This window comes from Podarcis filfolensis, assembly GCF_964270895.1.
Source record: "Podarcis filfolensis genome assembly, chromosome: 2".
NCBI lineage: Eukaryota > Metazoa > Chordata > Lepidosauria > Squamata > Lacertidae > Podarcis > Podarcis filfolensis.
Genome location: NC_139605.1, coordinates 51,708,655 through 51,734,781, shown reverse-complemented (window position 1 = coordinate 51,734,781; position 26,127 = coordinate 51,708,655). Strand labels below are relative to the sequence as shown.

General features: G+C 40.2%; 1 protein-coding gene across 7 annotated transcripts in view; it reads left to right on the top strand.

Annotated features, from left to right (window-relative positions):
• The window catches only part of RAD54L2 (RAD54 like 2), a 57,839-nt gene that overhangs the window by 18,554 nt on the left and 13,158 nt on the right, over positions 1-26,127 (top strand). For 3 of the 7 annotated variants that reach the window (XM_083603247.1, XM_083603246.1, XM_083603242.1), the window contains exons 1-15: positions 1,217-1,313; positions 1,852-1,943; positions 12,457-12,655; positions 14,466-14,605; positions 16,002-16,136; positions 17,225-17,457; positions 17,656-17,838; positions 18,284-18,417; positions 18,970-19,166; positions 19,581-19,923; positions 21,851-22,028; positions 22,528-22,779; positions 23,342-23,460; positions 24,891-25,009; positions 25,365-25,464. In XM_083603247.1, coding sequence (XP_083459373.1) covers positions 1,252-1,313; positions 1,852-1,943; positions 12,457-12,655; positions 14,466-14,605; positions 16,002-16,136; positions 17,225-17,457; positions 17,656-17,838; positions 18,284-18,417; positions 18,970-19,166; positions 19,581-19,923; positions 21,851-22,028; positions 22,528-22,779; positions 23,342-23,460; positions 24,891-25,009; positions 25,365-25,464 — 2,486 coding nt within the window. In that variant the 5' untranslated portion in view covers positions 1,217-1,251. Of the gene's footprint in view, positions 1-1,216; positions 1,314-1,521; positions 1,616-1,851; positions 1,944-12,456; positions 12,656-14,465; positions 14,606-16,001; positions 16,137-17,224; positions 17,458-17,655; positions 17,839-18,283; positions 18,418-18,969; positions 19,167-19,580; positions 19,924-21,850; positions 22,029-22,527; positions 22,780-23,341; positions 23,461-24,890; positions 25,010-25,364; positions 25,465-26,127 lie in introns of those variants that run through there. The other 4 variants (XM_083603248.1, XM_083603243.1, XM_083603245.1 and 1 more) reach the window with 2 other exon arrangements.

Sequence of the window (26,127 nt, the reverse complement as noted above, 5' to 3'; positions counted from 1 at the left end):
AAAGCCTTCTGAAATCAGTAGATATTCTTATTTCTTTGGTGTGTGCCAACTTCATGTCTTGTCTTCATTTTTTGTATCCATTTTCTTTTGTGCTGCTTTTAAAATTTGCGTCCAGACGGATGGCTACAGGAAGATCATGTCTTATGTTGGGGTTCAGCTCTAAGGGTTCCGTGTGTACACAAAAATGTGTACAGTGGATGCTCGGGTTGCAAACATGATCCGTGCAGGATGCACGTTCGCAACCTGCAGCGTTCACAACCTGCAGTGGCGCCTCTGTGCATCTGTGGGTTGCGATTTGGCGCTTCTGTGCATGCGTGACTGCCAAAACCCGGAAGTAACCCATTCCGGTACTTCTGGGTTTCGGCAGGTCCGTAACCCGAAAAACGCAACCTGGAGCGTCTGTAACCTGAGGTATGACTGTATACTCAAACCCTTGGAGCCAAGCCCCTTCTTGAGCATCCCTGGTCTTCCGGAATTTGTGAGAAGAGAGAGCCTTGCTTGGAAAGCAACACAGATAGTTTAAAAGGCTCTTTATGTGCCAGGAAAATCTGGTGCAAAAAGAGGTTTCAGCTGTCTACTCATTAAGAGATCTTGGATCGGTACTGACAGTACTGTCACTAAAAGCAGAGGGAAAATACCTGGGATAGGATTAAAAAAGGAAAATAAATAAATATTTTGTCATGAGATGTAATACAGAGGAATAGCTTTTAATAAGCCTACTATGAAATGAAGCATTATGTCGTGGGAGTGTATCTTAGAAAACAGCCTTCCCCTACTTGCTACCTTCCATACGTTTTGGACTACAACTGCCATCAGCCTCAGACCTCTCCACTGTTCTTTGATTGTTGTTGGCCTCAGCAACTTCACATAAAAAAAATAATTTTTTGAGCTAAAGCCAATAGGTCGTTGCTGCCACTATTTAGGTTACAGAGATCACATATTGGTTGGTTTTCACACATATGGAATTGTGTTGGGTTAGCAACACCCTGTGTTGCTGTTAATAAAATTAAACTTGCAATGATTCTCTTTTTAATGGCTCCCAATATGTTGATATGCTAACTTACCCCCACCCTCCACCCCCTTAGCCCTGGTGTTAATTTCTGGAGCTCTTGCTCTTTGTTTCCTGTTGCCTGTTAGAATTCCCCTTGTGTGGGGCCCCAGTTGAGTTTGAATAGTTATGTAAGGATTTCGTTTTATTCCTGCTCTCTTCCACTAGTTCAAATGGATCGCGGGCTGAGTAAATGATATCAGATGAAAACGGCGTGCAACTTTTGTTGTAGCAGCCACCCCAGAGAGAAGAGACCTCCCAAAACGTACATGGTTTCTTTTTGTTTTACAGACTGTACTGTTTTTCAGGAGTAGTGTTGGGTACCTCCTCTAATTTAGCACATATTCTAGTTTCAGTCAATAGGACAGAATAGCTTCTGTGATTGGTCCTCAAGTACTTGCTGGCTTTTTTTTGTACTCATGGCTTTGAGGACCTGAGCTGGAAAAGAAAATAAGTGCCAGTGCTATATAGACTAAAACCTAGGCATATTTAATTGGTTATGTAAGTGACCCTTCTCAGTCACAGCCAAGTTACAGGATCTATATTCACTGGATGTGCTCAATACAGGTTTGTAGGATAGATCGCTAAGTGCTGTTGATTAGAATATCCGAATACCATGACATTGTTTAGTCTGTTTCCTCTCTTTTCTCTGCTACTTTAGCAAAAGGCACATTATGATTTTTTGTGTGATTATGGTGTTCCAGGCAGAGATGATAAATTATTTTCATTGACTTCAGGCATTTGGTCTGGGGCTAGAATAGCTCATAGTAGTTGACAGTTTGCCATATTATCTTCTGCTGAAGTTACAGAACCAGCTGTAAAAGAAGGTTGTGTTGCAGTCAGCCGTGTACACTGAGCAAAATGCTCCTTTTGGATGAATCGCAGCACTTCCCAGGTAAGACATGGAAGTCTCCTTTCCATCTTCCGTTGATTTCACAAACAGTTCATTGTTTTTAGAAATCGGATGTGTTCCAGTGGTGTTGTGAGAGAGTGGTTGGAATATAATATTTTGTAAAACAATACATTGAGATTCATTATTTATTCAGCAGTCAATAATTTGGTGGAAGCTGAGTGTCTTGATTTGCATGAGAGGCTGACTGTATAATCTTGAACACTGTATAAGGCTATTTACAACTTTTTAAGTCTGAGGATTCTAGTAAAACAACCAATTAACTCTTGTATTTGTTTTGGTAGGATTATTATTTCATATTGCAGCCTCTTTGCACTTGTTGCTTTCCTGAGCAAGGATGTGGCATATTTTGCATGTGTTATTTAATGTGTTTTCTCCCTATCTGAATCTGCATACTTCTGCAATTCTGAGAGTTCTTACCGGTTCTGTATTTCCTAGGACAGGATAGTGGAAGTGTGTGTGCATTATGTATGCACACACTGCACTTCTGACAAACTTTTTTGTTCATCCCTGGAATTCTGAGAATTAGGTTTGCCTTCTTACAAATAGGTTATATACAAAAAGTTCTGAAATTCTGTTATGAAAAAGTCTTGTTTGAAACATCACATTTAGTTGTGTATGCTCACTGGTATTTATTTTGTAACTTTATCAATTGTTCCTGTTTACCTAGTTCAGCCTTTCTTGTTTACCTAGTTTACTTTTCTAGTTCAGAAAACTGATTTCTTCCCAGTAAACTCATAAAAGAGGAGGTAGGCATAGAGTACTTTATTTTTTAAACTCATCGTAGGAGTGATGTTATATGGACTTTATTTTGAAACTGATAAGAGTAACCACGTGTATGTGTATTTTTGCTGGGCTCTGATTTATCTTTCTATGAATTGTTTAAAAAAGTACAGACAATCCAGTGGCGAGAATGCAACAAATGTCTAACTGGTTTATGGGTCCAAGTGGAAATTGCAAATTTAAATTACAAATTACTATTTAAGAAAGGAATGATACTTTCAGGAGTAAGACATTTTGAGATCAGTCTTGATAAAGGGAATGAAGAACCTCAGGATCTAGGAAATTTATAAATGTTGAAGGCCCATGATTTCTGGGAATGAGAAATCTAATTAGATTGTAAAAAAAGATTAAAACTGGAGCCACTGGAGTACAATACTAATTACTGCTGTCTCATCTTTGCATAACACAACAGTCTAACAGACCATGCTGAGCTGCAAGGACTTGACTGAGCATTTTATTTTGACTCTGCAGTAAGAAGTAACTTTCGATTCTACGGCTTTATTTTACTGTCTAGCTGAAAAGTTTTTTAGACTAACACACTTTTTAAGAAACATTTTCATGAGCAAAACCCTGAGCATCCCCTCTAATGCATGTAGAATAATGAGTTTAGTTTTAAACCATCTCTCACGTCCATATTTGACACTACATTTAAACTACAATGGACTTTTAAAAGTATTCATTAATGTAGTGATAAATCAACATGAAAATAGTGCTCTGCACTTAATGATTTACATTGAACCAGCATATGAAAATTATAATCTAATTTGTCTATGTATCATCACAGTGTAATAAAAATTGTTGCTTCTTTTGAGGAGCTCTTCTATTACCTTATAAGAGTATACCAGGGTTCAGCAACCTTTTTCAGCCATGAGCCAGTCCACCATCACTCGGACTATGTGGGGGCCGGTCTATATTTTGAAAAATAATAATGAACAAATTCCTATGCCTCACAAATAAACCAGAGATGCGTTTTAAATAAAAGGACACATTCTACTCATGTAAAAACACTCTGATTCCCGGATCGTCTGCGGGCCGGATTGAGAAGGCGATTGAGCTGTATCCGGCCCCCGGGCCTTAGGTTGCCTATCCCTGGACTATACCTTACAGAGCGCTTATTAACTCCATTCTATTATGTGAAATCTGCTGTGCAGATAGGCCAGGTAATTTGCACAAAGTCATAAGTCTGGTCGGCTTTGAATTTGACCTCAGCTCTATGTCTGCACTGCTCAGTACTTCCAATAAATCTTTCCTCATCACTTGATTTTAATAATCTTTATTGATTAATCAGGTTCACTTTCCAGCTTTCATGAAATATAATCTAAGTGTTAACACCACGCCTCACTATCTTCTGCTATCAATTTCCTTTTAAAAAGAGGAATACTTGGCTGTGGTGTCTAGTAGTTTGAACACCCACTATATTTTGTGGGACTGCAATACAGCAAAATAAGGGATACTCATTTAGTTAGCTGGCCTGGACAACAAATCTGGTACCTTGCTTGGGGATCTGCAAATTGTGTTGCAAACTTTTGTTGTTCCACCATGTGGTGAAGTAGTGAATTGTTGCCTTAAATACTTCTTTTCTGGAATCATCCTGAAATTGCAGACTTTAAAGAAACTCACTTGATAAATTAAGAAAAACATTATGTTCCTGATGGAAGCGAGAAGACAGTTCAGAAAAAGACATGAATGCCGTTATGGTGTTCATTTGTTTTTCTGTTGTTGCTTTTTGGAAAAGTAACCCAGGTTGTTTCAAATACTGTTTTTGTTTTGTTTTGTTTTAAACTTGCACAGTGAAAACCTTGATCTAGGAAAGCATTCATTATTGTTTGGGGGGGGGGGTTCTGCTACTTGTTATGTTCATTATCTTCCTCTGAAAGCTAGCCTTTCTTGCTTAACTTCAGAGGAATTCTCACTGATCTTGAAGCAGAAAACGGCAATTAAGTTAGTTATTTCTTTCCCTCACTCACTCGCATCCCCTTGGGAAGCAACCTGTAAAGAAAAGAAGAAAGGGGAAAAGAAAGCTTGATCTGGTGTTTTTAATATAAGGTGGGGTGGGGTGGAAGCGAAGTCATGGTTCTTCAAACTTTATGCTGGCTTTGTGGTCTTAAAAGACATCAGTTGGCCATAGTGCCTTAGTTTCTCAAACTGTCAGAAGCGTAAAATGCTAATGATAACATTCAATGATAACATTAACTACAAATATTTCACCAATCACAAAAACCTCCCTGTATTCATATGTCTTTGAGGCACTGTTTATCACACCTCTGGCTACAATTGAAAGGTTATGCATGTTATTTGAAGATTGTTCCATACAATAGCATGTTCCAATGTGGTGGCTCCTGTGTCGTTTTTTGTAGCAGCTCAAAGCTTAATTACTGGCTACATTTTTCCACACTGCAAAAACGGCTTACCACATAGAGTAATTTATAGATGCTTACATATGGTGATTGTAATGATATGGGTACATAACAGAGGGACTTAAGTAGTGTGTCCTGAAAGCGTGCCTCCCCACAAAGAAACATTATGTGAATGGTTAACTGCAAAGCTGTAATATTGTAATCTTTGCCCTCAACAAAGGGCAGGATTTACCTAACAGACACATCAGTGAAAACCCTGTACGATGACTTCTACTTGCACAATGGGGCTTCCCCCTCTTCCCCCCCTCTGTGCCCCCCTGAATTTTGGGGTTGGGAGAGCCCTCAGAACAGCAAGGGGGAGGGGTGACCATGTCACCTGGCAAGTTCATATGCTTGTGCAGACAGAACATCAAATAAATTGCAGCTTGAATTCCACCTAAAAACTGCAAGTAGTTTAAAGAATAATGCTGGGATTTAGTGATTTCGAAGTCACATTACCCAATTTTTGCCATGAAAATGTGAAAATGGGGCACTTGATAACAGAGGGACTGCTTGATGTTATCTGTCACGCAGCTCTCTCAGTTGTCAAGTGTCAGATTCCTTGGTTTCGGAGCAAAATGTGAGTGTGCAAAAGAGGGTCTTTTTCCCATCTTAGTGCTGCACATTTCCAAAGCCACCAAGAGGCCTCTCTTTGCCTTTAACCACCCTGAAAAATCTACTATAAAACAAATACTATGACTTGTAACAACTGCCTACTGAAAATGAAAGCTTATGTAACCATTGCATAATACAAAATACCTCCCCCCTCACAATTCAGTCTCCTTTCTTCAGACCCTGAATATTAGTTGATCTAGAGAAATAATAATAGCATCTGCACTAATGCAGCAAAGGAGGCATCTACAACATGTGGCTACAGGAGCCAGAATGTTTCTAGTTTAGATGCACTATTTTAGCACTTGGAACAAATACTCTATTTGTAGAGGGTAGTGAGCCCCAACTTGAATGCTTGTGACTTCTAATATGAGAGAAGTTGGAAAGTGCTTCAGGCAAAACAGGTCCTTTCATAGCACTTTGCTCTTTGGGGGGATGGGGGAATTAGCCTGGGTAATTGGAAAACTACCTAACAGCCAGAAAGTACAGTTTCTTATTCTTCCTGTGTATCTGATGAAAGTAATCACTTGTTGAAATTCCCTAGCAGAGAAGGCCTTGAAAAATATTCTAGGTCACTGTGACCCTATCTCTGTTAGTAGAGGAGTGAGATGACTGAAGCAGAAATGTCAGTTTGCAAATTAATTGCTGTAAATTTGAAAGTGGAAATTTCCAGACTTCTGGTATTTAACTGATGACTTAATTACCCAATTCAGACATGTATGTGTGACAGGGTTTTATTTTTCTGGGGGGGGGGGGGAGAGAGAGCTTAGATTTTAGATAGTAGTAGGAAAGGTCGTAGTGTTTTTGTTTCTTTTAGTAGGGTAGCAGAATAATGTCCTCGTCCCCCCCATTTATCTCTCTCCTGCCACATGAGGCTTTCAGATCGCTTTGCAGATAAGTAATTAAGCACACTGCATTCAACAATATCCCAGAATGTTTGTGCTGTGGCTGAGAATAAAAATTAGTTTTGCAGATTGTTAAACATGTTTCCTACTGCTGAGTCAAAAAGGTGTAGTGCTGGCTAAAAACAATGAGGATAATGTTCTCTTCTGTTGCCCTGGTCCATATTGTGTATATATGATTAACACTTAGTAAGATCAGCTACCTGGTTTCTTCTTTTGGTTTGTGAGTGTTGTTATTTAGAGACACGTTCATAAAAGCTTATATAAGTGCTCTTTAGTGTTTATGTAATTCAGGCCTCTTTACTGTGTACAGCAGCGAGGCCAGAATAAGAGCTCGTGAGTATTTGGTGCCTTCGTTGGCTTGCATAATCTTGGAGTTAGAAGATAAATTGCCTGTCACTGAGGTTGGCCTTTAGATGTTCCAGATTTTCTGAGTGTATGCTGCTGCTGCTGCTGCTGCTTTTTAAATGTGGGCTTCCTGCATTTTTTTTGTGTTGCCTCTTCCCCCACCATCTTATTTTAGCTATTATTTCCCCTTGGATTCATTCTTGGCTAAGTCTTGAAAAATGCACATGCTGCTCTTCTGTGAAGGAATCAGAGGCATAAAAAGTAGCATTAGCAGACAATGTCTCTGACAGTTGTGGAAGCAAGTGGAAGTCTGACAAGAGTGAGAATGAAAATGAGAAGACAATCATTGGCAAAAAGGAAATGAAGTGACAGTGAGATGATAAGTGTAGGCAAAAGCAGTGTACAGTGGTACCTCAGGTTAAGAACTTAATTCATTCTGGAGGTCCGTTCTTAACCTGAAACTGTTCTTAACCTGAGGTACCACTTTAGCTAATGGGGCCTCCTGCTGCTGCCGCCCAGCGATTTCTGTTCTCATCCTGAAGCAAAGTTATTAACCCGAGGTACTATTTCTGGGTTAGTGGCATCTGTAACCTGAAGCGTCTGCAACCCGAGGCACCACTGTACCCGTTCTGAATCCTAGAACTCCTTTTCTGTATGAGGGGTTGTTGAGGATGGTGCTCTGATTCCATGTACAGAGGAGTAATACATCTATCTGGGTCCTATTGCCTTCTATGATACTCAGAAAGAGTAGCTCTGTCAGTGCATTTGGACTTTGTAGGTGTGTCATCTTATGTAATCATTATGTAATTAGGTCTTTGTTAGGCCTTTCCAGAGTGGGAGGGACCTAAAGCTACTGAACTGCCAGAAGGCTTGAGACTGCTCTTTAATTAGCTGGCTTGATAAAAGCTTCAGAGGTTTTCAGACTTGGCACTTCTAGGGTCTGGCACAGGGACGTCTCCCTTCCCATCCTTAGTGAGAGCTGAATTTATCTGATTATTTTGTTTGTGCAGATAGAACCTACAAGAGTCACACTTGCGTTGTTTTCACATCTTTGGTCAGTAGTGAATTGGGTTTCTCTTTTCTTCTTGTTTTTGCAAAGAATTTGTCACTGGAGCAATTCAAGTTCTCCTAATTTCTAGTCTGCATTTTGTTCAATACAGAGATTTTCATACATTTGCATATTGCCGGAGATGTTGTAGGAAATGCATTTTTCTCCTTCTGGTAACCCCCAACTTCATCATTTAATGGTGCAGAGCAATTTTCCTCTGATGGCAGCTTCTTTAAACTTAGGGTTCTCAACAGTGAGGTGAGCAGCTTCTAGGGAAAGTTCCTTCCACTTCCTGCACACATTTTTATTTTTTGGTTGTGCAGGAGGTTAGAATGCCTTATCTCAGTTGGTGTAATACAGACAACAAAATACCTCTCTATTTGTGCTAATAAATATTCTAAATTCCCTGTTTGGGGCCTGATTCCTCTCACTGTGGAATCCCACACTTGATTGTCTTAAAATGCATGCCATGGTTGCCTCTGCTTTTGCCACTCCTCTTTTTCACTAATTCATATTGGGACACACGTCTGAGTCAGGAGTTGAGTTATTATTGATCCCTGTTTAAGACATAGTATGTTACTACCCCTTATGTGTGTCCATCCAGTACCTTAGGTACTGTGACATTTTGGGGCTGCTGTTTTAAAATAGCTAATGGTATTATAGCCAAAGTGGACTGTGTGAACCATAGACAAGAAATCTGTTACACTCAGTGCTCTACCAGCCTAATTTTTTTTTGTTGGTATGGATGTGGACAGGAATGTTTTTCAAGTGAGATATTTAAAGCAGTACTGGAGGGTTAGAAAATAAGTTGAAAACTCTTTGCAGTTTGAGCTGTTGGCTGTGAAATTCGTCTCAGGGTGCCCCTGCCAACTGAAGTATGGCAGGTGGATACCAGAGACCTTTTCAACAGCGTCCTCCCAGATATGGAATGACCTCCCCAGAGCATCTTTCCTAGTGCCTGCATAATGGACTTTTCAGCAGGACATGAAGCCCCTTAAAAAATTTCCCAGGCATTTTAATAGGCTTGGCTTTTTTCTTTAGCTCTCATATGTTTTGCTTTTTGCTAGATTTAGTTAGATTTGTACTGAGCCTGGCTTTATTCTGTTTATTGTTAGTGCAAGTTTTTATTTATTTTTAAATGGTTTTTAACTTTTCTTGTTAACCTCCCAGAGGGTGTGGTTGATTTAGGTCTTATACAAGTGATATAAATAAATAATAAAGAAATTTTGAGTTGCAGAGGATTCTGAGACGCACTCCAGAGCAGGGGTGGCAACCTCTGGTCCATGAGTCTAATTAGGCCAGGCATAGGTCACTGTTTGGCTGACAGTGCCATTTTCCCTAAACCACAACCATCCACCCCCACACCTGATGGAAGGGCAAGTAAGGATATGGCTACAAAGGAACCACTGGAGCTTGAAGTTGGTTCCCAATTTTTCCTTTGCAAGTGGGACTCACTGACAGTGCTTTCATTGATAGAGTCTAGAGCATACCTGGAGTTCACCTGGCACTGTTGGCTTGACCAACCAATGTGCTGCAGGAGGGGCTAGTATTACATGGTTTGGCCTATACAATAGAATGTAGTAGTAAAATGTAGTATAATGTAGGCTGTGCCACTTTAAACTACAGTCAGCACTATGTTTAAATGTTCTTCAATATAAAGAACTCCTTAGAAGCAGAAAACAATTCTCTCTGCCTTCAAGCTTGCATATAGCAGTGAGAGAAATGGCCCATTTCTTCCTGTTCTAGTTGCAGGGAGCTTTGTGTTATTTGTTTTATTTACCTTGAGAAGCTATTTTTTTAAAAAATGATTTCCCTGTACCTGCAATCTGAAGTAGCATTCTGTCATTTCATTCTTCTGGACGTCTGAACCAACCCTTACCCAGGACCTGTTTTTAGGCATAAAGCTGAGATAAGTAGTTAAAGATGCACATATGCATCTGACATGTTGTATCTGATCCACTGTCAGGTAGAGGTTGCTTTTGCCCTAATAAGCATTCACCCCAGAGAGGGGGAAATGATGGAAAAGCAGTATATTAGAAAGGACAAAATGATGGGAGATCTAAGTTGGAAAGTTTTGAAGTTTGTGTGTGTGTAGAAGTTGTGGCTGCCCATTGGTTAGGTTAATATCACAGAAGGCAATTGCTCCCTCATCCCACTCCAGGTGAACAGGAAATTGGTAGACCATGGGTAGTGGGGTTGCACAGAAGAGAAGAGAAGAAATGTGCATGTGAGAAGTAGGTACAGTGGTACCTTGGGTTACAAACGCTTCAGGTTACAGACCCCGCTAACCCAGAAATAGTACATCGGGTTAAGAACTTTGCTTCAGGGTGAGAACAGAAATTGTGCGGTGGTGGCAGCGGGAGGCCCCATTAGTTAAAGTGGTACTTCAGGTTAAGAACAGTTTCAGGACCTCCAGAACGAATTAAGTACTTAACCCGAGGTACCACTGTATAGCCTTTTGCTTTTTATTGTTATTATTTTATCATGGTCGGGAGAAGGGATCAGAACTACCAAGACAAATATTCTACTGGGTCCCAGGGTTTTATCTATTTCTGATTTCTGAAAATACTCATTAAATAAAATATGTGAAGGGCATGTGTGTTAGCTGTAGCTGTCTGCTTCTAATATTGGATTCTTCAGCCCCTAAGAATTCTGCATGAACTATGGCTTTGTTTTTGACTCTGGGGAAGTCACTGGTTTAATGACTCATCCTGCAGAATACGGTCATGTGTGCTGCTATTGCTCTTTCCTGTTGCCCTATTTTATCCAGTCTTTTGATCTAGTTATATAATTGTGAATGAAAGGGAAAAGCCATGGGTGTAAAATCACTTTGTATAACATTACCATACTTTTTGACTTAATATTCCAGAGAAATGTTATTTAACATGGGTAGCAGAGTTCTAGTCTGATAACTTCCAAGAAATTAGACTCTCTTCCCAGTACGGGGATTCCTTGGGGTAAATGAGTGCAATCTGTGGGCTTGTTTGTTGTGACATTTCTGTTGCCGCATGCTTCCCTAAAGGCGGTGTCTGTACTAGAAAATGTATCAAGTTCAAGGAATGACCTAGCTTTTGCTTCCTCTGTATGTGTTTCTGTGTGTGTGTGTGTGTGTGAGAGAGAGAGAGAGAGAGAGAGAGAGAGAGAGAGAGAGAGAAGAGAAGAGCGGAGAGGAGAGGTCAGGTTTGGTTCAGCTGCACTTGTTCCTTGTAGGAATGTAAAATTATAGAGCAAATAGGTGCTGTTTGCACTTAGATCATTTCATTTAAAATGCTCTGCCATGATATGAAGGGGTTCTGAGTCCTTAGGTACGATCTGAGAGTCCAAAGCAACCAGCTTTTTGGCTTATGAAACAGATTTTCAGCATGCAGTGAGCCCTTGACAAATGCATCTCCACTTTGTCCTGCTATTTTAACACATGACAGTTGTCCACATGTGACCATTCAAATGTAACATTTATGGAAGTGGAGCTGCTTCCACATAGTTTAAGGGTGAGGAACTTTTCTGTCCAGACCTTAGTCTCCCCAAACCCTGGCAGGCCCGAATTGTCAGGTGGGTGGTCAGTCACTTGATGTCATAGTGACACCTGCTCCTGAAACTCACATTCTTTTGTGTGTTGACTTCCATGCTGCTTGTTAAACCTCTGAAAACTGGAGTGTTAAAGAGTAAATCAAGGCTGATTGGAAAGGGGCTTCAAGGGGCTGTTCTTTGAACATCTGGTTCCATTCAGTGGAAACTGCTTCCTGTTCCTTGAAGAAGCCTCTCTCCTATGGCCCATCAGTTGATGGATGGATGGGAGCAAGCCTTGCTCCAGCAAAGGAGCTCACTTTAACCTCTGATTGTTCCTTTGAAGTCCCGCCCTATTTAGCACCAGACACATGATCTTGCGTGGCTTCCCAGAAATGGCTTAACAGGCCATGCTTGACCCACAGACCAGAGGTTCCCCACTCCTGACATAGTCCAATTGCACACCATTCCAGCAGTATGTGTTTATAAAATAAAGAAAAAGGAAGAAAAAACCTCAGCAGGCAGGATATCATGGTTATTTAAGAGGTAACTGTGGCTTAGTAATTACATCAGTTCCACCCATGTGTGGTATGTATGTGTGCATATTTATATACATACAAACAACACACACACACACATAGGTACATATGTATCATTTTGCTGAAGTGGCATTGCAGCATGTGGAAGCTGTCAGAAATGTCCAACCTATTGCCAGAACTCAATTTCTTTTGTGAGTGAGGGTGTCTACAAAATAGGTTTGGAAACTTGGAGTTTTCAGCATCTTAAGGACTGATAAAGATCAAGAAGTTACTTGGCTTCTTGGTTTGAATTAGCACATGTGGAAAGAAAGAAAGAGAAATAAATAGTTGATTTTGTGCAACTTATTCTAACTTTCTTTGTTTCAGACCAGTCCCATGAAGCGGTGTTTGGCGGTGATCATCTTCAACATGGCGAAGATGGGGAATGGCAACGCTCTACTTCAACTACCTCATCTCAGAGTGAACAGGCAGAGAAACTGTTGCAGAATCAGCACAAGAGCCTGGCCTCTGAGGACACCAAAAAGAAGAGGGCTCAGAAACCTTCTCACATGAGGAGGAACATAAGGTGAACAGCATTTTTAAAAAATGTGTACAGGATTTGAGTACCGTAATAATTAACAGATTGTCATTATCCCTTGAACCCAATTTGGGATGGTGTGTTCAAGAGCTGTAGACATATGCTAAAATGGAAATGAAATGATACTACTGAAGGGGAAGATCGCAGGTTTGGTGGTTATTACAAGGAAAATATTGAAAGACAAATTTAGAAGGCATATAGATAAAGTGATCATTGATGATTGATTCCTTGAGAATGTTCTTGCAGAATCCCATGAAAGAGTGGCATAATCTGATGCTCTTTCCTTTGAACCAACAGCACTTTTGGAGCTTTAATTAGCATTACATGCTTTTATAAATTATTTTGAGATTCTTTTTTTCTGGAAGGTGCGTTATCCACAGCAATATACAGTGGTACCTTGGTTCCCAAACTTAATCCATTGGGAAGTCTTTTCCAAAACCAAAGCGTTCTAAAACGAAGGTGTGCTTTCCTATAGAAAGTAATGCAAAATGGATTAATCCATTCCAGACTTTTAAAAACAACCCCTAAAACAGCAATTTAACATGAATTTTACTATCTAACCATTGATCCATAAAATGAAAGCAATAATCAATGTACTGTACTATAAAATAAATAAGACAGTATTGTGGAGGATAAAAATTAAAATTATTATTTTTTCTTACATGCACTGATAGTCATTGTTTGGATAGGGGGGGCTTTTATCCATTTCTGCAGTCATACAATCAATCAATCAATCAATCAGTAGCTGAACTGGGTTTCACACAGTCACAAAAACAAGTCCCAAGCCACAGTCACAAGTCAGTCCCAAAAAACAAAGAACAAGTCACTGTCAAAAAAACGAAAAAGCCACACAAACAAAAACACAAAAAATAGCAAAAACAAACGCTCCAAATATCACCTCTGTGTTGCCTGGGTGCTTGACACTCAACAGCCAACAGACTCAACAGGAAGCCTCTGATTAGAAGCAGAACATGTTCCGCTTCCAAGGCGAAGTTCACAAACCAGAACACCTACTTCCGGGTTTGCAGTGTTCTATTTCCAAGTTGTTCATAAACTAAGCTGTTCTAAAACCAAGTACCAATGTAATAATCTTGATAGTAGAGAGCATTAGGACTGTGGCCCATATCTGGTAACACCAAAATTTCCCTCTGCCTTTTCTTCTGGAATGACAAGCTCATAGATGAGTTACCAGGCCAGCAAAAGTATGTAGCTATATAGACCAGTTACACTACATTGGTCCTAAGCTACTTCTCTCTGTTTTAGATAACTTTATTTATAGCAAAGGGATCTCCCCCCTCCCCGTTTAGCAGTGTGCCCCCTGTGAAGCCATGCCATACTTCAAACGTCAAACCACTTGGGGTATTTATATTAGCCTTTTATTTTTAAAACAAAATGTTTTCTACCTCTTTGCAACTTGAAGACATATGACTGTGACCCATTTCCTGTATATGCTAACTTGCATGCATACTTTGCTTCAAGCCGCTGTAGTACAGCACATACTTACCAGCAACTTATTTCCCCCAACCTTTCAATTAAAACTTTCAGAATCAGTTATATTAATCTCTTCAGTGCCAGCCCCTTCCTAGTATAAAATTAAACACTTGCCCTGCAGCTGTAAGTGAATTGTCTCTATTGAAATAGAGACACCTGTGGTGTTCTTGGGCCTTCCTGTAACTTTCCTTCTGAAAAAGCTGTGCACCAGTTGTTGTTTTTAATTCCAGTTGGCAAAACGAAGCTAACAGAAGCTGCACAGAGAAACTTTGTTTTGAAGTAATATGTTCTCTGTTTGTGCATTCAGGAAGCTACTGCGGGAGGACCAGTTGGAAGCTGTGACAAAAGCAGCCCAGCAGGAGGAGTTGGAAAGAAGGAAGCGACTTGAGCAGCAAAGGAAGGAGTATCAAGCCAGCATCCCCACAGTACCCTTAGAGTTTCTCCCAGGTAAACAGTGATGATGGTGACTATTTCTGAACCAAAAACCTACCTGAGGACAAGTACTATCTTCAGTCCTCCCCACAGGCTAAACTTGCTGCACCATTCATCATTCCAAAGAAGGCTTAGATAAACTCTTGCATTTATACCTCACCTTCCTTCCAAGGCAATTACAGTGTGGCATACATGGTTTCTACCCCCTCCCTTTATCCTCACCCTGTGAACATAGGCTTGGCTGGCCTTCGGACACCCATTGTGCTTGATGGCTGAATTTGATAGGTTACCTTAGTCCCAGGGACGTGGGTGGCGCTGTGGTCTAAACCACTGAGCCTCTTTGGCTTGCCGATCGGAAGTTCGGCGGTTCAAATCCCCACGACGGAGTGAGCTCCTGTTGCTCCGTCCCAGTTTCTGCCAACCTAGCAGTTCGAAAGCATGCCAGTGCAAGTAGATAAATAGGTACCACTGTTGCAGGAAGGTAAACGGCATTTCTGTGCTCTCTGGCTTCCGTCACAGTGTTCCGTTGTGCCAGAAGCAGTTTCGTCATGCTGGCCACGTGACCCGGAAAGCTGTCTGTGGACCAATACTGGCTCCCTCAGCTGTGACCCCATAGTCAAGTTTGACTGGACTTAACCATCCAGGGGTCCTTTATCTTTTTACCTTTTTTACTTTGATATTGTAACCCCTGCATAAGTACTGTGGGAATGGCTGCAATACATCATTCCTTGTGGTTTCTTAGTATGGTTATATACCTGTCAAATGTTATACAACTATTTTTCATGTTAAGTAAGGCTTGCTGTTAATAAAAGATGGGCTCATTACCATCATCTTTAATGTAAGTGAATTTGTAATCTCTGTGGTCAAAGTAATGACCTGTGGTACCATCTAATGCAGAGCTATTCAGAGTGAGTTCAGGTTATGCTGAGAAGAAGGAAAGAGTGGTAAAGTAATTAACATTCTTTTTTGTTTAGTACTTCTTAAGATTTTAGCAGTTGAATGATAAGAGGCTTTTTATGCAATTGCCTGCTCTTGTTCTTAAATAACAGCTTAATGTTGTTTTTAAGGCCACAGTACTTTGCACACTTACCTGGGAGTAAGCACCATAGAATATTTTGAGTAACCATACTTAGAATTTTACCTTTTAAAAAAGGTTTTCTGGAATTGCAGAAAAACAATTTATTCAGTCTTTTTTTAAAACAACAATATTAAGTGATCTACCTATAAGTTAAACAAAACAGTGTTAATTTCAGAACAAATTTGTATATCAGATCTAATTTGGGTAAGCAAAAACAAACAAACAGTTAAGTCAGTAGTGTTTAGGTAAGTAAATGAGGTGGGTGTTTTTTGTTTCATTTCCTCACTCTGGGTTGTTTAGCATTATTTATTATTCTTTACTGTTTTGGTTTAGAGGAGATTGCTTTAAGAACTGCAGAGGTTGCTCAGCTTTCCCCTCAAGTATTATCTGAAGACGTCATCTGCTTAGACAGCACCAGCAGCGGCAGTGAGGATGACTCCAAAGGAAGACTCCATAGCATTAAAGATGGTAAGAACAGATAGTAATCACTTGACATTCTCTCACTGTGCCCTACAACAGTTTCGTATCCCCTGTCTCCATGCAGCCCCAGCCCCACCTCTAATGCTGTTCCAGAGAGACTCCCAGCCCTCTAAAAAGCTGGGGGTGGGGTGAGGACACTGAGAAGGGGGAATTGGTGAATATCCCTCATCCCCTCCAGCAGAGCTCTCTGTAAATAGAGTGCCACCCATGTTTAGTTTGAATCCAGTCTAGTTTATAGATGAATATATTTAATATATTATAGAGTTGATAGTTGCATAATATATGTAGGTTTATATTTATTTGCATAAGCAAATAGTCATTGCAATTTGTGTACAAAAATGCAAACATGAACGCAATTTAACAGGTAAAATTTCCATAGTAAATTTAAAAGCACCAGCCATTGCAATTTGTTTATAAAGTACAAATATATATAAACACAAATGGAATAGGTAAGATTTCTAAACCATATTAAAAATTATACAATTGAAAACTCTGCGTAGTTGTGGCGCATATCTTAATGTCATATGATAGAAATTTTGCTGTCACTAGCTGAAATTAAACAAAAGCCAAAAGTTAAAGATTCTGATCCAGGCCTGTGTGGCAGTAGAGAGGGCACCAACTTCAAATTGCACAGCATCACAATATATCAATGAATAAATTGATTTGTAGATGGATATTTGTTTCTGATTTTTGCATCTGTAAAATCACTGACATGAAAATTATGCTTTGTCTTTTACTTGATCTCTCCACGTACTCTGCAATTATTTCATGAAAGCAGTGCTCATGTGTCTTCATTTTCTTTTTTTTCTCATTTCTCTTGCTCTCTAGTTGAAAATAGAGCAAAATAAAAGAATTGCAAGATAGTTTAATATTCAGTTACTGGATATGCCGGCACTAAGTTTGTCAGTGTGATTAGTTACATTTTTTTAACCTTCATAATTTATTACTTTGCTTAGTTTTCTACCGTAGAGAGAAGAGGAAATGAAGGCACAGGAATAGATAGTTCAATATGAACATTACAATTGAGATAAAAATACGAAGGAGGTGCTAATCTCCCACATCTGGTTGTCTTACAGAAGTGATAGAATTAAGTTCAGGAGAAGATGAATCCCTTCAGATTGTAGACAGCAGTGACTCTGGCAATGAAGGGGATGAAGATGCTTCTGAAGAGAGCAGTGGCGCTCACGTGAACGATGCTCTGAACCAGTTAGATGCTTCAGGACAAGTAATTGTCAACATCAACCACCCCCCAAATGAAGAAGACATTTACCTGGCTCCTCAACTTGCCCGAGCTGTAAAACCACACCAGGTACTGGAGATCTTCAGTCTGGACATTAAAAGGACTTCAGCAACTTTCTTTTCGGAAGCTGTACTTTGGTGTAACATGCCCTGATAAATCTCAGCCCTTGTAGTGTTGCATATGTATGTGACGAAATGCATATACAGCCTAGCAGTTTGTTGCATTCCCACCCATAATCTCTTTGACATTGTTTGTTACTCTTTCTAGATTGGTGGTATCCGCTTCCTGTATGATAATCTGGTGGAATCCTTGGAAAGATTTAAAACCAGCAGTGGGTTTGGCTGTATCTTAGCTCATAGCATGGGGCTGGGCAAGACCCTCCAGGTCATCTCTTTTTTGGATGTACTTTTCCGGCACATTGAGGCGAAGACTGTCTTGGCCATTGTACCCGTAAGTAGACTGGGCAGAAGAGTGTGTTGGTTCTGTTTGTGTGGGTGTTGGAGGGAGGAGGGAGGAGGAAGGGCCCTTCAAAACTGAGAGCAAGCTCTGATGTCTCAGAGTGGTTTCCCACCACTTAATTATACCCATTTTAGGATTACATAGAGAGGCTCAGTTCTTGCACTGAGGAGCAGATAAGGGATACCATGTGGTCTTCCTTAGCTGTCCCCTCCCCCTTTACCACCACAACACTCTCCCCCCCCCCCACTCTTACTTGAGAAGACTTGTATTTGTTACATCCTTTAAAAACCAGTTGAGTGTTACATGTGAATAAATACTCGCATGAACTTGAACCTGAAAAGCTGGTTTTGTCCTTGAATGCTCAGTGTTCTGTAGTCTTTGCTTCAGAATCCTAACTGGTGTGTCTCATACTTCCCATCACCCTCTTTTCTTACAGGTAAACACTCTTCAAAACTGGCTAGCAGAGTTCAACATGTGGCTTCCAGCACCAGAAGCCCTTCCTGCTGACTATGATCCAAAAGAAATTCAGCCTCGTACCTTCAAAGTCCATATCTTGAATGATGAACACAAGTAAGTGCAATTAATACCCTTACACAGGTGTTGTGTAGAGCTGTTGCTGCTGTTTATACCCTGCCTTTTGGCCCTTGAAGGTCCTCAAAGCAGCTTGTATAAGTGAACAAAACTGCTTAAATAAACCTTCGTATGCAAAATGGCTGATAAAAATTAATATAACAGTAAATATAACAGGTAAAATCAGAAAAGCACCTTTCATTAAACCATTACCACAGGGCTTATAGGCCCATTATTTTAGTTAACATAATGTATATTTCGCTTGATTGTAGTAAAACCTCTAAGCAGCTTACAAGAAAAATTTTAATTATCAATAGCAAAGTTAAAAATAAGTAATTAAAACCATTTAAAAGATGATGAAATTTAATATTGGACTAAAAAGCGATTAAAACACATCAACACCTGTGTGTTCAGATAGGCATTTCTAAACAAAAATTTTTAAGCAGGCACTGCTTTCAGCACACACCTGTCTTTTGTTGAATTCACCTGTTTCACAAGCACCAGCACAGTTTTCCTTCTTATTGGTACGTTTTATTTTGTTTTTCTCTACAGGACCACAGCAGCTCGTGCCAAAGTGGTAACTGATTGGGTGACTGATGGTGGCGTGTTGCTGATGGGTTATGAGATGTACCGTCTCCTTTCATTGAAGAAATCCTTTGCCACAGGCAGAAGGAAAAAAAGCAAAAAGCAGACTGGCCCTGTCATTATAGATTTGGATGAAGAGGATCGTCAGCAGGAGCTTTTAAAAGGTTCAGAGGCTTTTGTCTTTTAAAACTCTTAATTTTACTTCCATTTTAAGAGATGCAATCCTTAGACAGTTATTTTTACTAATATGCGGACACGGGAAAATTATTAACCAAAAATTGTTTAGAAACAGAGGCCCTATTATATTTATCTCTAACATGGATTGAATGGACATGTGTTCTGTGAAGTGTCTCACTGGGAAGTTTAAACAAGAGCCGTGGTAATCATCGCCTAAGCCACTGAAGAAGGTTTCAGTGTCCTTCTGTCACCAGTGTCCTCCGTCAGATTGGAATGGCTATCACTACAGTCCATTCATGTTTTCTGACCCACACATTTTCCTTTACTGGATTTTCCACATTTTTTTGCATTAAATCAAGAATTGTGAACAACAGCTTCCTGTGTTGCTTTCTTTCATTCAGGAATTGAGAAAGCTTTGTCCCGCCCTGGGCCAGATGTGGTCATCTGTGATGAGGGACATCGGATAAAGAATTGCCATGCTAGCACCTCTCAGGCCTTGAAGAGCATCCGATCGCGGCGACGGGTGGTACTCACTGGCTATCCTCTGCAGAACAACCTAATTGAGTATTGGTGCATGGTGGACTTTGTCCGTCCTGACTTCCTTGGTACCCGGCAGGAGTTCAGTAACATGTTTGAGCGCCCCATCCTGAATGGACAATGTATCGATAGCACCCCTCAGGATGTTCGCCTCATGAGGTATCGCAGTCACGTCCTGCACAGCCTGCTGGAGGGCTTTGTACAAAGGTGAGGCCACATCAGATTGCCAGCACCTTAGGTTTTTTTCAACAAATCTTTTGAACTTTGTGCTGAGCCACATTGTTGAGTACTGCAAGTCAGTTCAGTAAATTGGACTTTTGGATCTGAAAACAGAAACCTATCATGATCAGCTAAAGAGTTTAGGGAAGCTTTTAATGTTTAATAGATTATTGTATTTTAATATTCTGTTGGAAGCTGCCCAGATTGCTGGGGTAGAAATTATTATTATTATTATTATTATTATTATTATTATTATTATTATTATTATTATGTCTGCTGGGTCAGAACCTACCATCATCAGAGAAATGATGCTATATCAAAGTTAGAAACAAAATATTTTGAAGGTTGACCATGGTTTTTTTGAGTTGGCATTTTGTCAAATTGTTGAATTTCATTTGTGAGTTGAGACATGATTCTTGAGGTTTCCACTTTTAAGTTTTATGCAATAAGGTGCAATGTGCCACACATGGAAGGCTGCTCCAGCAATCTCATGTTGATGTACATGCTATTAAATCTAGGTGCAATGTTGTGAATAGCAGCCTGCTTGTGTAACATTTTCCATTGAAGCCTATGAATGTAATTTACAAAGATCTGACAGTTGCAAGTTCAGTTTGAGTTGTATATTGCTAGAGATTAAATATTTACTCAAGTTTCCAATTGGGAAGTTATACTTCCTTGGTAACAAACCCAGAGGCACGGCTCAAATCTTGCAGTGGCCTAAGAAAAACAATTGTCCTCTTCCATCAATGAACTTAAACAACAAAGCATCTTGTGGTTCCCTAGAGAAGTACAAATTTATTATGGCATAAGCTTTTATGGCTTACAGTCTATTTTATCCGATGCCGTTGTAGTCCGCGAATGCTTATTTCAGGGGCGGCTAACCCTTTTTGAGCATAGGATTGACCCATGCTGCATGTCAAAATGGATGTGACTAAAGGGTAAAAGTGGCAATGGTCAATAATAATAAAGATTTTTTTTGAAAAAATAACATTTTTGTTTGTAACGGTGTGTGTCAACACCCCCTTTTTGCATTATAGAACCACAGCAGGGAACCTGCTGGAATGTTCGGCATTTTAAAAAAATTAGAAATTGTGGCGGGAACTTGAAGGGACACAAATGACCCTTTTGGCGCCAGTACATCACAACAGGAGACCTATGGGAGCAGTCATAATATAATATAAATAATAATATAATATAATATAATATAATATAATATAATATAGTTTAAACACATTTTAAAGTAATTCTTATTATTTTAAAAAGTGGAGGGGACTTCTGGCATCATGACATCGCAGTAAGAAATACATAGGAATAGGCAATATTTTTTTAAAAGCTAATTAAAACATTTTCTTAAAATGACAAATTTGGGAGGGCACTTAGGGCCACAAAGAAGCTTTTTTGGAGGAGGGGGCAGGTACAGTGCCTAGGCTAGGAACCCCCAGCTTCTACCATGATGAATTTTTACGCCTTTGTGATGCCACAGGACTCCAAATAACCTAAGAAAGGCCCTGCTGGATCAGGCCAGTGGCCCATCTAGTCCAGCACCCTGTTCTCACAGTGGCCAGTCAGATGCCTGTGGGAAACCAGGGAGCAGAACCTGAGCACAACAGTGCTTTCTCCGCTTGTGATTCCCAGTCACTGGTACTCAGAGGCATATTATCTCCCAGCAGTGGAAGTACAGCATTGTGGCAAGCAGAGACTTAACATGGGTAACCCACCTGGAAATGACAAGTATGTTTCTCATGCTTGAGATCCTGTCATTATCGTTAATAAATCACACCCAAAGTTAGGTGATCTGTGCTTTCCCTCCTCAGTAGCCTAACAGGAAAGTCACATTTTGTCCTTAGGTTCACTGCAGAGATTCCAGACTGAGCACTCCCTCTCCTGACCTTCTTTTTCTTGGCTGATTTTGTAGGCGAGGGCACAATGTCCTGAAAGTTCAGCTTCCCTACAAGGAAGAGCATGTCATCTTAGTGCGTTTGTCAAAGATCCAGCGGGCTCTTTACACTGAGTTCATGAACCGGTTTCGTGATGCAGGCAACAGTGGCTGGCTGGGACTGAATCCACTCAAGGCTTTCTGTGTCTGTTGTAAGGTATGTCTAAAGAGGAAAGAGACGGATGGTTTGTGTGGAGTCCATGGAAAGGGCAGGAATTCCATACAGATGTATTGGTGTTCTATAGCATTGTGGTGATACTGAATAGCACAGCTGTCCTCTTTTAAGACCAAGCTCCTACTGGGAAGTACGGAACATTTCCTGAGTGAGAAATGATTTGTGTTACGGTGGTTTGCCTTGAAGTATCTTGATTATAATTCTTTGTCTGACCACAGACTAATTAGTAGCATGAGAAGATGTTGGGCACACTTCCTTTCGAGAAACTCAGTGGTCAGGCATCTTGCTTTGCAAGCAGAAGATCCCGGGCTGCAATTTCACATACTTTTCATGGAATTGCTGTTTTCCATTCTCAGCCCCTTGATTAGAGCAACATATGGCTAGAAATAAATTAAACAGTCACCACCTAGACATTAATAAATGGAATTTCTGAAGTATTTTAGGCTAAATAGTTGCAAAGTAACCTGCCATCTCCTTTCAGATCTGGAATCACCCTGACGTGCTATATGAAGCATTACAAAAAGAGAATTTGGCCAATGAGCAGGACCTGGATGTGGATGACCTTGGCACGGCCGGTACCAATTCACGCTGCCAGTCACAGGGAATGAAAGTCAAAACGGAGAACAATGCTTTGGCATCACCAATTGGGGAAGCGACCAACAGCAAATACATTCAGGGCATTGGCTTCAATCCCTTTCAGGAAAGAGCCAATCAGGTTGTAACGTATGAGTGGGTGAGTACTAGCATCAAAACTTCCAACGTGACTGGTTCCTTCCTCCCTTTCCCTCAAGCGTAAAGAAGGATTCTTAGGTTGGGACAGGCTTTTTTAGGATACTGCGCACTGTTTGGTTCTGGTAATTTTGCCAATGTTTCCTGGAATAATCGGCCAATGTGCTGCTTCTCAAATGCTTAATTCAATTCAATATGTACTTGGATCTGAAATCATACATAACAGTATACATACATCTGTCTGTCCCTGCCGTCAGTCACCACTTTAGTTGGGGTGTATCTCATGCTAATAATCCCCAGGTATGAAAGACAGGGTGGATATTAAATTATCTGTCAAGGGATCAATTATTATGTTTTGCCTCTTTTCGAATGACTTGTGACATAATGTTGTGTGAAAGATTTGTTTCTGAATAAAAAGTATGTTTTTCACGTGTCTTTTACACCCATTACCTTAGTTTGTGATCATGTTTAGAAAGTTATGGAGTATTAAGTAGTGAATTGGTGAACTGGGATACAGCAACAAACTCTGTTCATGATGGTACTGTATGTTCCCGTTTTACCCACAGGCGAAAGACATCCTTTGTGATTACCAGACAGGAGTTTTGCAAAATTCACCTAAGATGGTGTTGCTGTTTCATCTTGTGGACGAGAGTGTGAAACTTGGAGACAAATTATTAGTCTTCAGGTACGGGGCAATTACAGTACTTTAGATCTTGTTCCTGCTCTAGAGTCCTGCTAAATGTGACTAAATACTATTGACTCCAAAACAGCTGTTTATAAAAAACAGACCTTAAAGCAGGTTTCTCAGTAATCCTGGGCAACAAAGTCCACTGCAGAACACAATTAGCTCTCTGTGTATGTTTTCTTCACAATTTCATGGTGGCCAGTGAAGAATGCTTGGAAGTTACAGCGCCCTGGCCATTCCGGGGCCTAGGAAAGTCACCACATTACTGCTGTCCTTTAAAGAGCTATGCTGGTTGTCACTTGGTTTTCAGGCATAATTTGATGTGCTGATGTTAACATTTACATCCCTAAATCACCTATGCCTAGTTATTTGTTAGGAACACCATTCTCATATGTCCCTCCCAGTGTTCCGAGGAGGCCCTATTGCAAAAGCTCTCTAAAGTATAATGGGCCTTCTCGGTTGTGGCATCCCATCCATCCCATCCTTTATCCAAGGATTCCTGCTTTTTCATGTTTTCATAAAATGATGAAGCTTCTCTTCTGAAGTTCAACCAGCTTGTTAGATTTCGGGTATTAAGATTTAGATTCAAGTATGTTTTGATTGTTCTGCAGGATAATTGTAATACTGGTTTTATTGTTAGCTGGCTTTGACCAAAAAGAGAAGTACAGTGGTACCTCGCAAGACGAATGGCTCGCAAGACGAAAAACGCGCAAAACGAAAGAGTTTTCCGTTTTTTGAGTCATTCCGCAAGACGAATTTCCCTATGGGCTTGCTTCGCAAGACGAAACGTCTTGCGAGTTCTTGCGAGTTTGTTTCCTTTTTCTTAAAGCCGCTAAGCCGTTAATAGCCGCTAAGCCGCTAATAGCCGTGCTTCGCAAGACGAAAAAGCTGCAAAACGAAGAGACTTGCGGAACGGATTAATTTCGTCTTGCGAGGCACCACTGTATTTAATGTAAATCTGCAAATCCACTGGGTTGGGTCCAGGCTCAGTTATTCCTAGAGATGACTCCCTTGAACTTGTTAGCCAACTATGGCTGCAGTCCTAACCCCACTTGCCCTTGGAATAAGTCCCTGCAGTATTCAGCAGAACTTATTTCTGAGTAGACTTTGTTAGGATTGTGCTGAAAATCTGAATCCATCCATTGTTTGTTCTGTCCTCAATTGATAGCATAACATTTTCTATTTTCATCATTCTTTCAAATATATTTAAAAAATAAAGAGCCTTGGATTCCTGCCTGTGCCTTGTGCATGTGTTGCAGTTGAGAAGTGTGTTAAATTATGTGAAATAGAACATTGTGTATTGTAAGGTGCCAGTGCAGACTAGCTTTTGCACTTGTAAATAGGATGTCCTTTTTTCTATTCAAATTATACTGTGGATTTTTAAAAATATTTCATTTGCCCTTCTGAGTGGAGTTCTTTGTCTCTTGCAGCCAAAGCCTTTCCACGTTGTCTGTCATTGAGGATTTCTTGGCAAAGAGACCAGTGCCTTCTATCCCAGGCTTGGAATCACAAGGAATCCATAATTGGGTCCGAAATGTGAATTATTATCGTAAGTACAGCGTGTCCTTCCATCATCTGGAGTACTAATTGTTTACAGCTGGGCTGATCTTCCTGAAAATGTATCCATTTTCTCTAGTTTGTCTGCAACCTTTTCTGTTGTTTCCCATGGAGATGTGCATGGATCCACCTTTATTTTCACATGCTTTCAGGCATTTGTTTGGTCTTGGATAGAAGTAGTTCATTTTGATTCTTGAGCGTTTCTCCCCCTCCTATGTCAATGTCACATGTATATTATCAAACAAGCAAAACCTTACAATTGCCCATAATTGTTTTATTTTAATGGATGTTGTGGGATTTTATTTTTTTTTAAAAAACACATTTTGTATTCATTTCCCACTGGGTAGGTCTGGATGGTAGTACTTCAGCCTCCGAGAGGGAGCGGCTGATAAACCAGTTCAACGACCCCAGCAACACTTCGGTTTCGCTCTTCCTTCTTTCTACACGGTAAGTTGTCCACCTGATACAAACAGCAAATTGGGGTGGAGTAGGGCATGCGATTGACTGTGGCGTCTAATGAGGCATTTGCCACCAAGAATCCTTGGCATTTGATCCAGTTGAAAAGATGGCCTTAAGACCTTTTAGAAACCTGTGGAGGTCTGCACTAATCATTCCACAGTTATCTTCAGAAGTTATTGCTAACATCCGATTAACATTTTATACCAGGGTTTTGAGCAAAAGCAACAGCCCCCACATGATTCCCAGTCAGAATAGAATGCGTGTGTGTGTGTGTGTGTGTGTGTGTGTGTGGCCTCCTTCTCTGCAAGGGGACATTTACCAGCAGCAGATCTGCAGGGAGCATCCTGGATGACTTACGTTTTGATAGTTTCATCGGGATATTTATTAATGATTTTTGTATCATTGTAGCTTGTAAGCTGCATTAGAAAGATTTTCATCCTGTATAGAAAAAATATATAATTTATTTAGGAGACCACTGTAAGCAGATGAAAACATTAGCAGGGTTTAAATAACACTTGTAATGTAAACAACTACAGTGGACATTATGGACAGATTTAAAATATGAGTTATGAAACAATATGCAGTTGAAAATGTTGACAATAAGACCCAAGGAGGGGATGGAGGGAAGTCTAGAGATTCAGAGAAATCCCT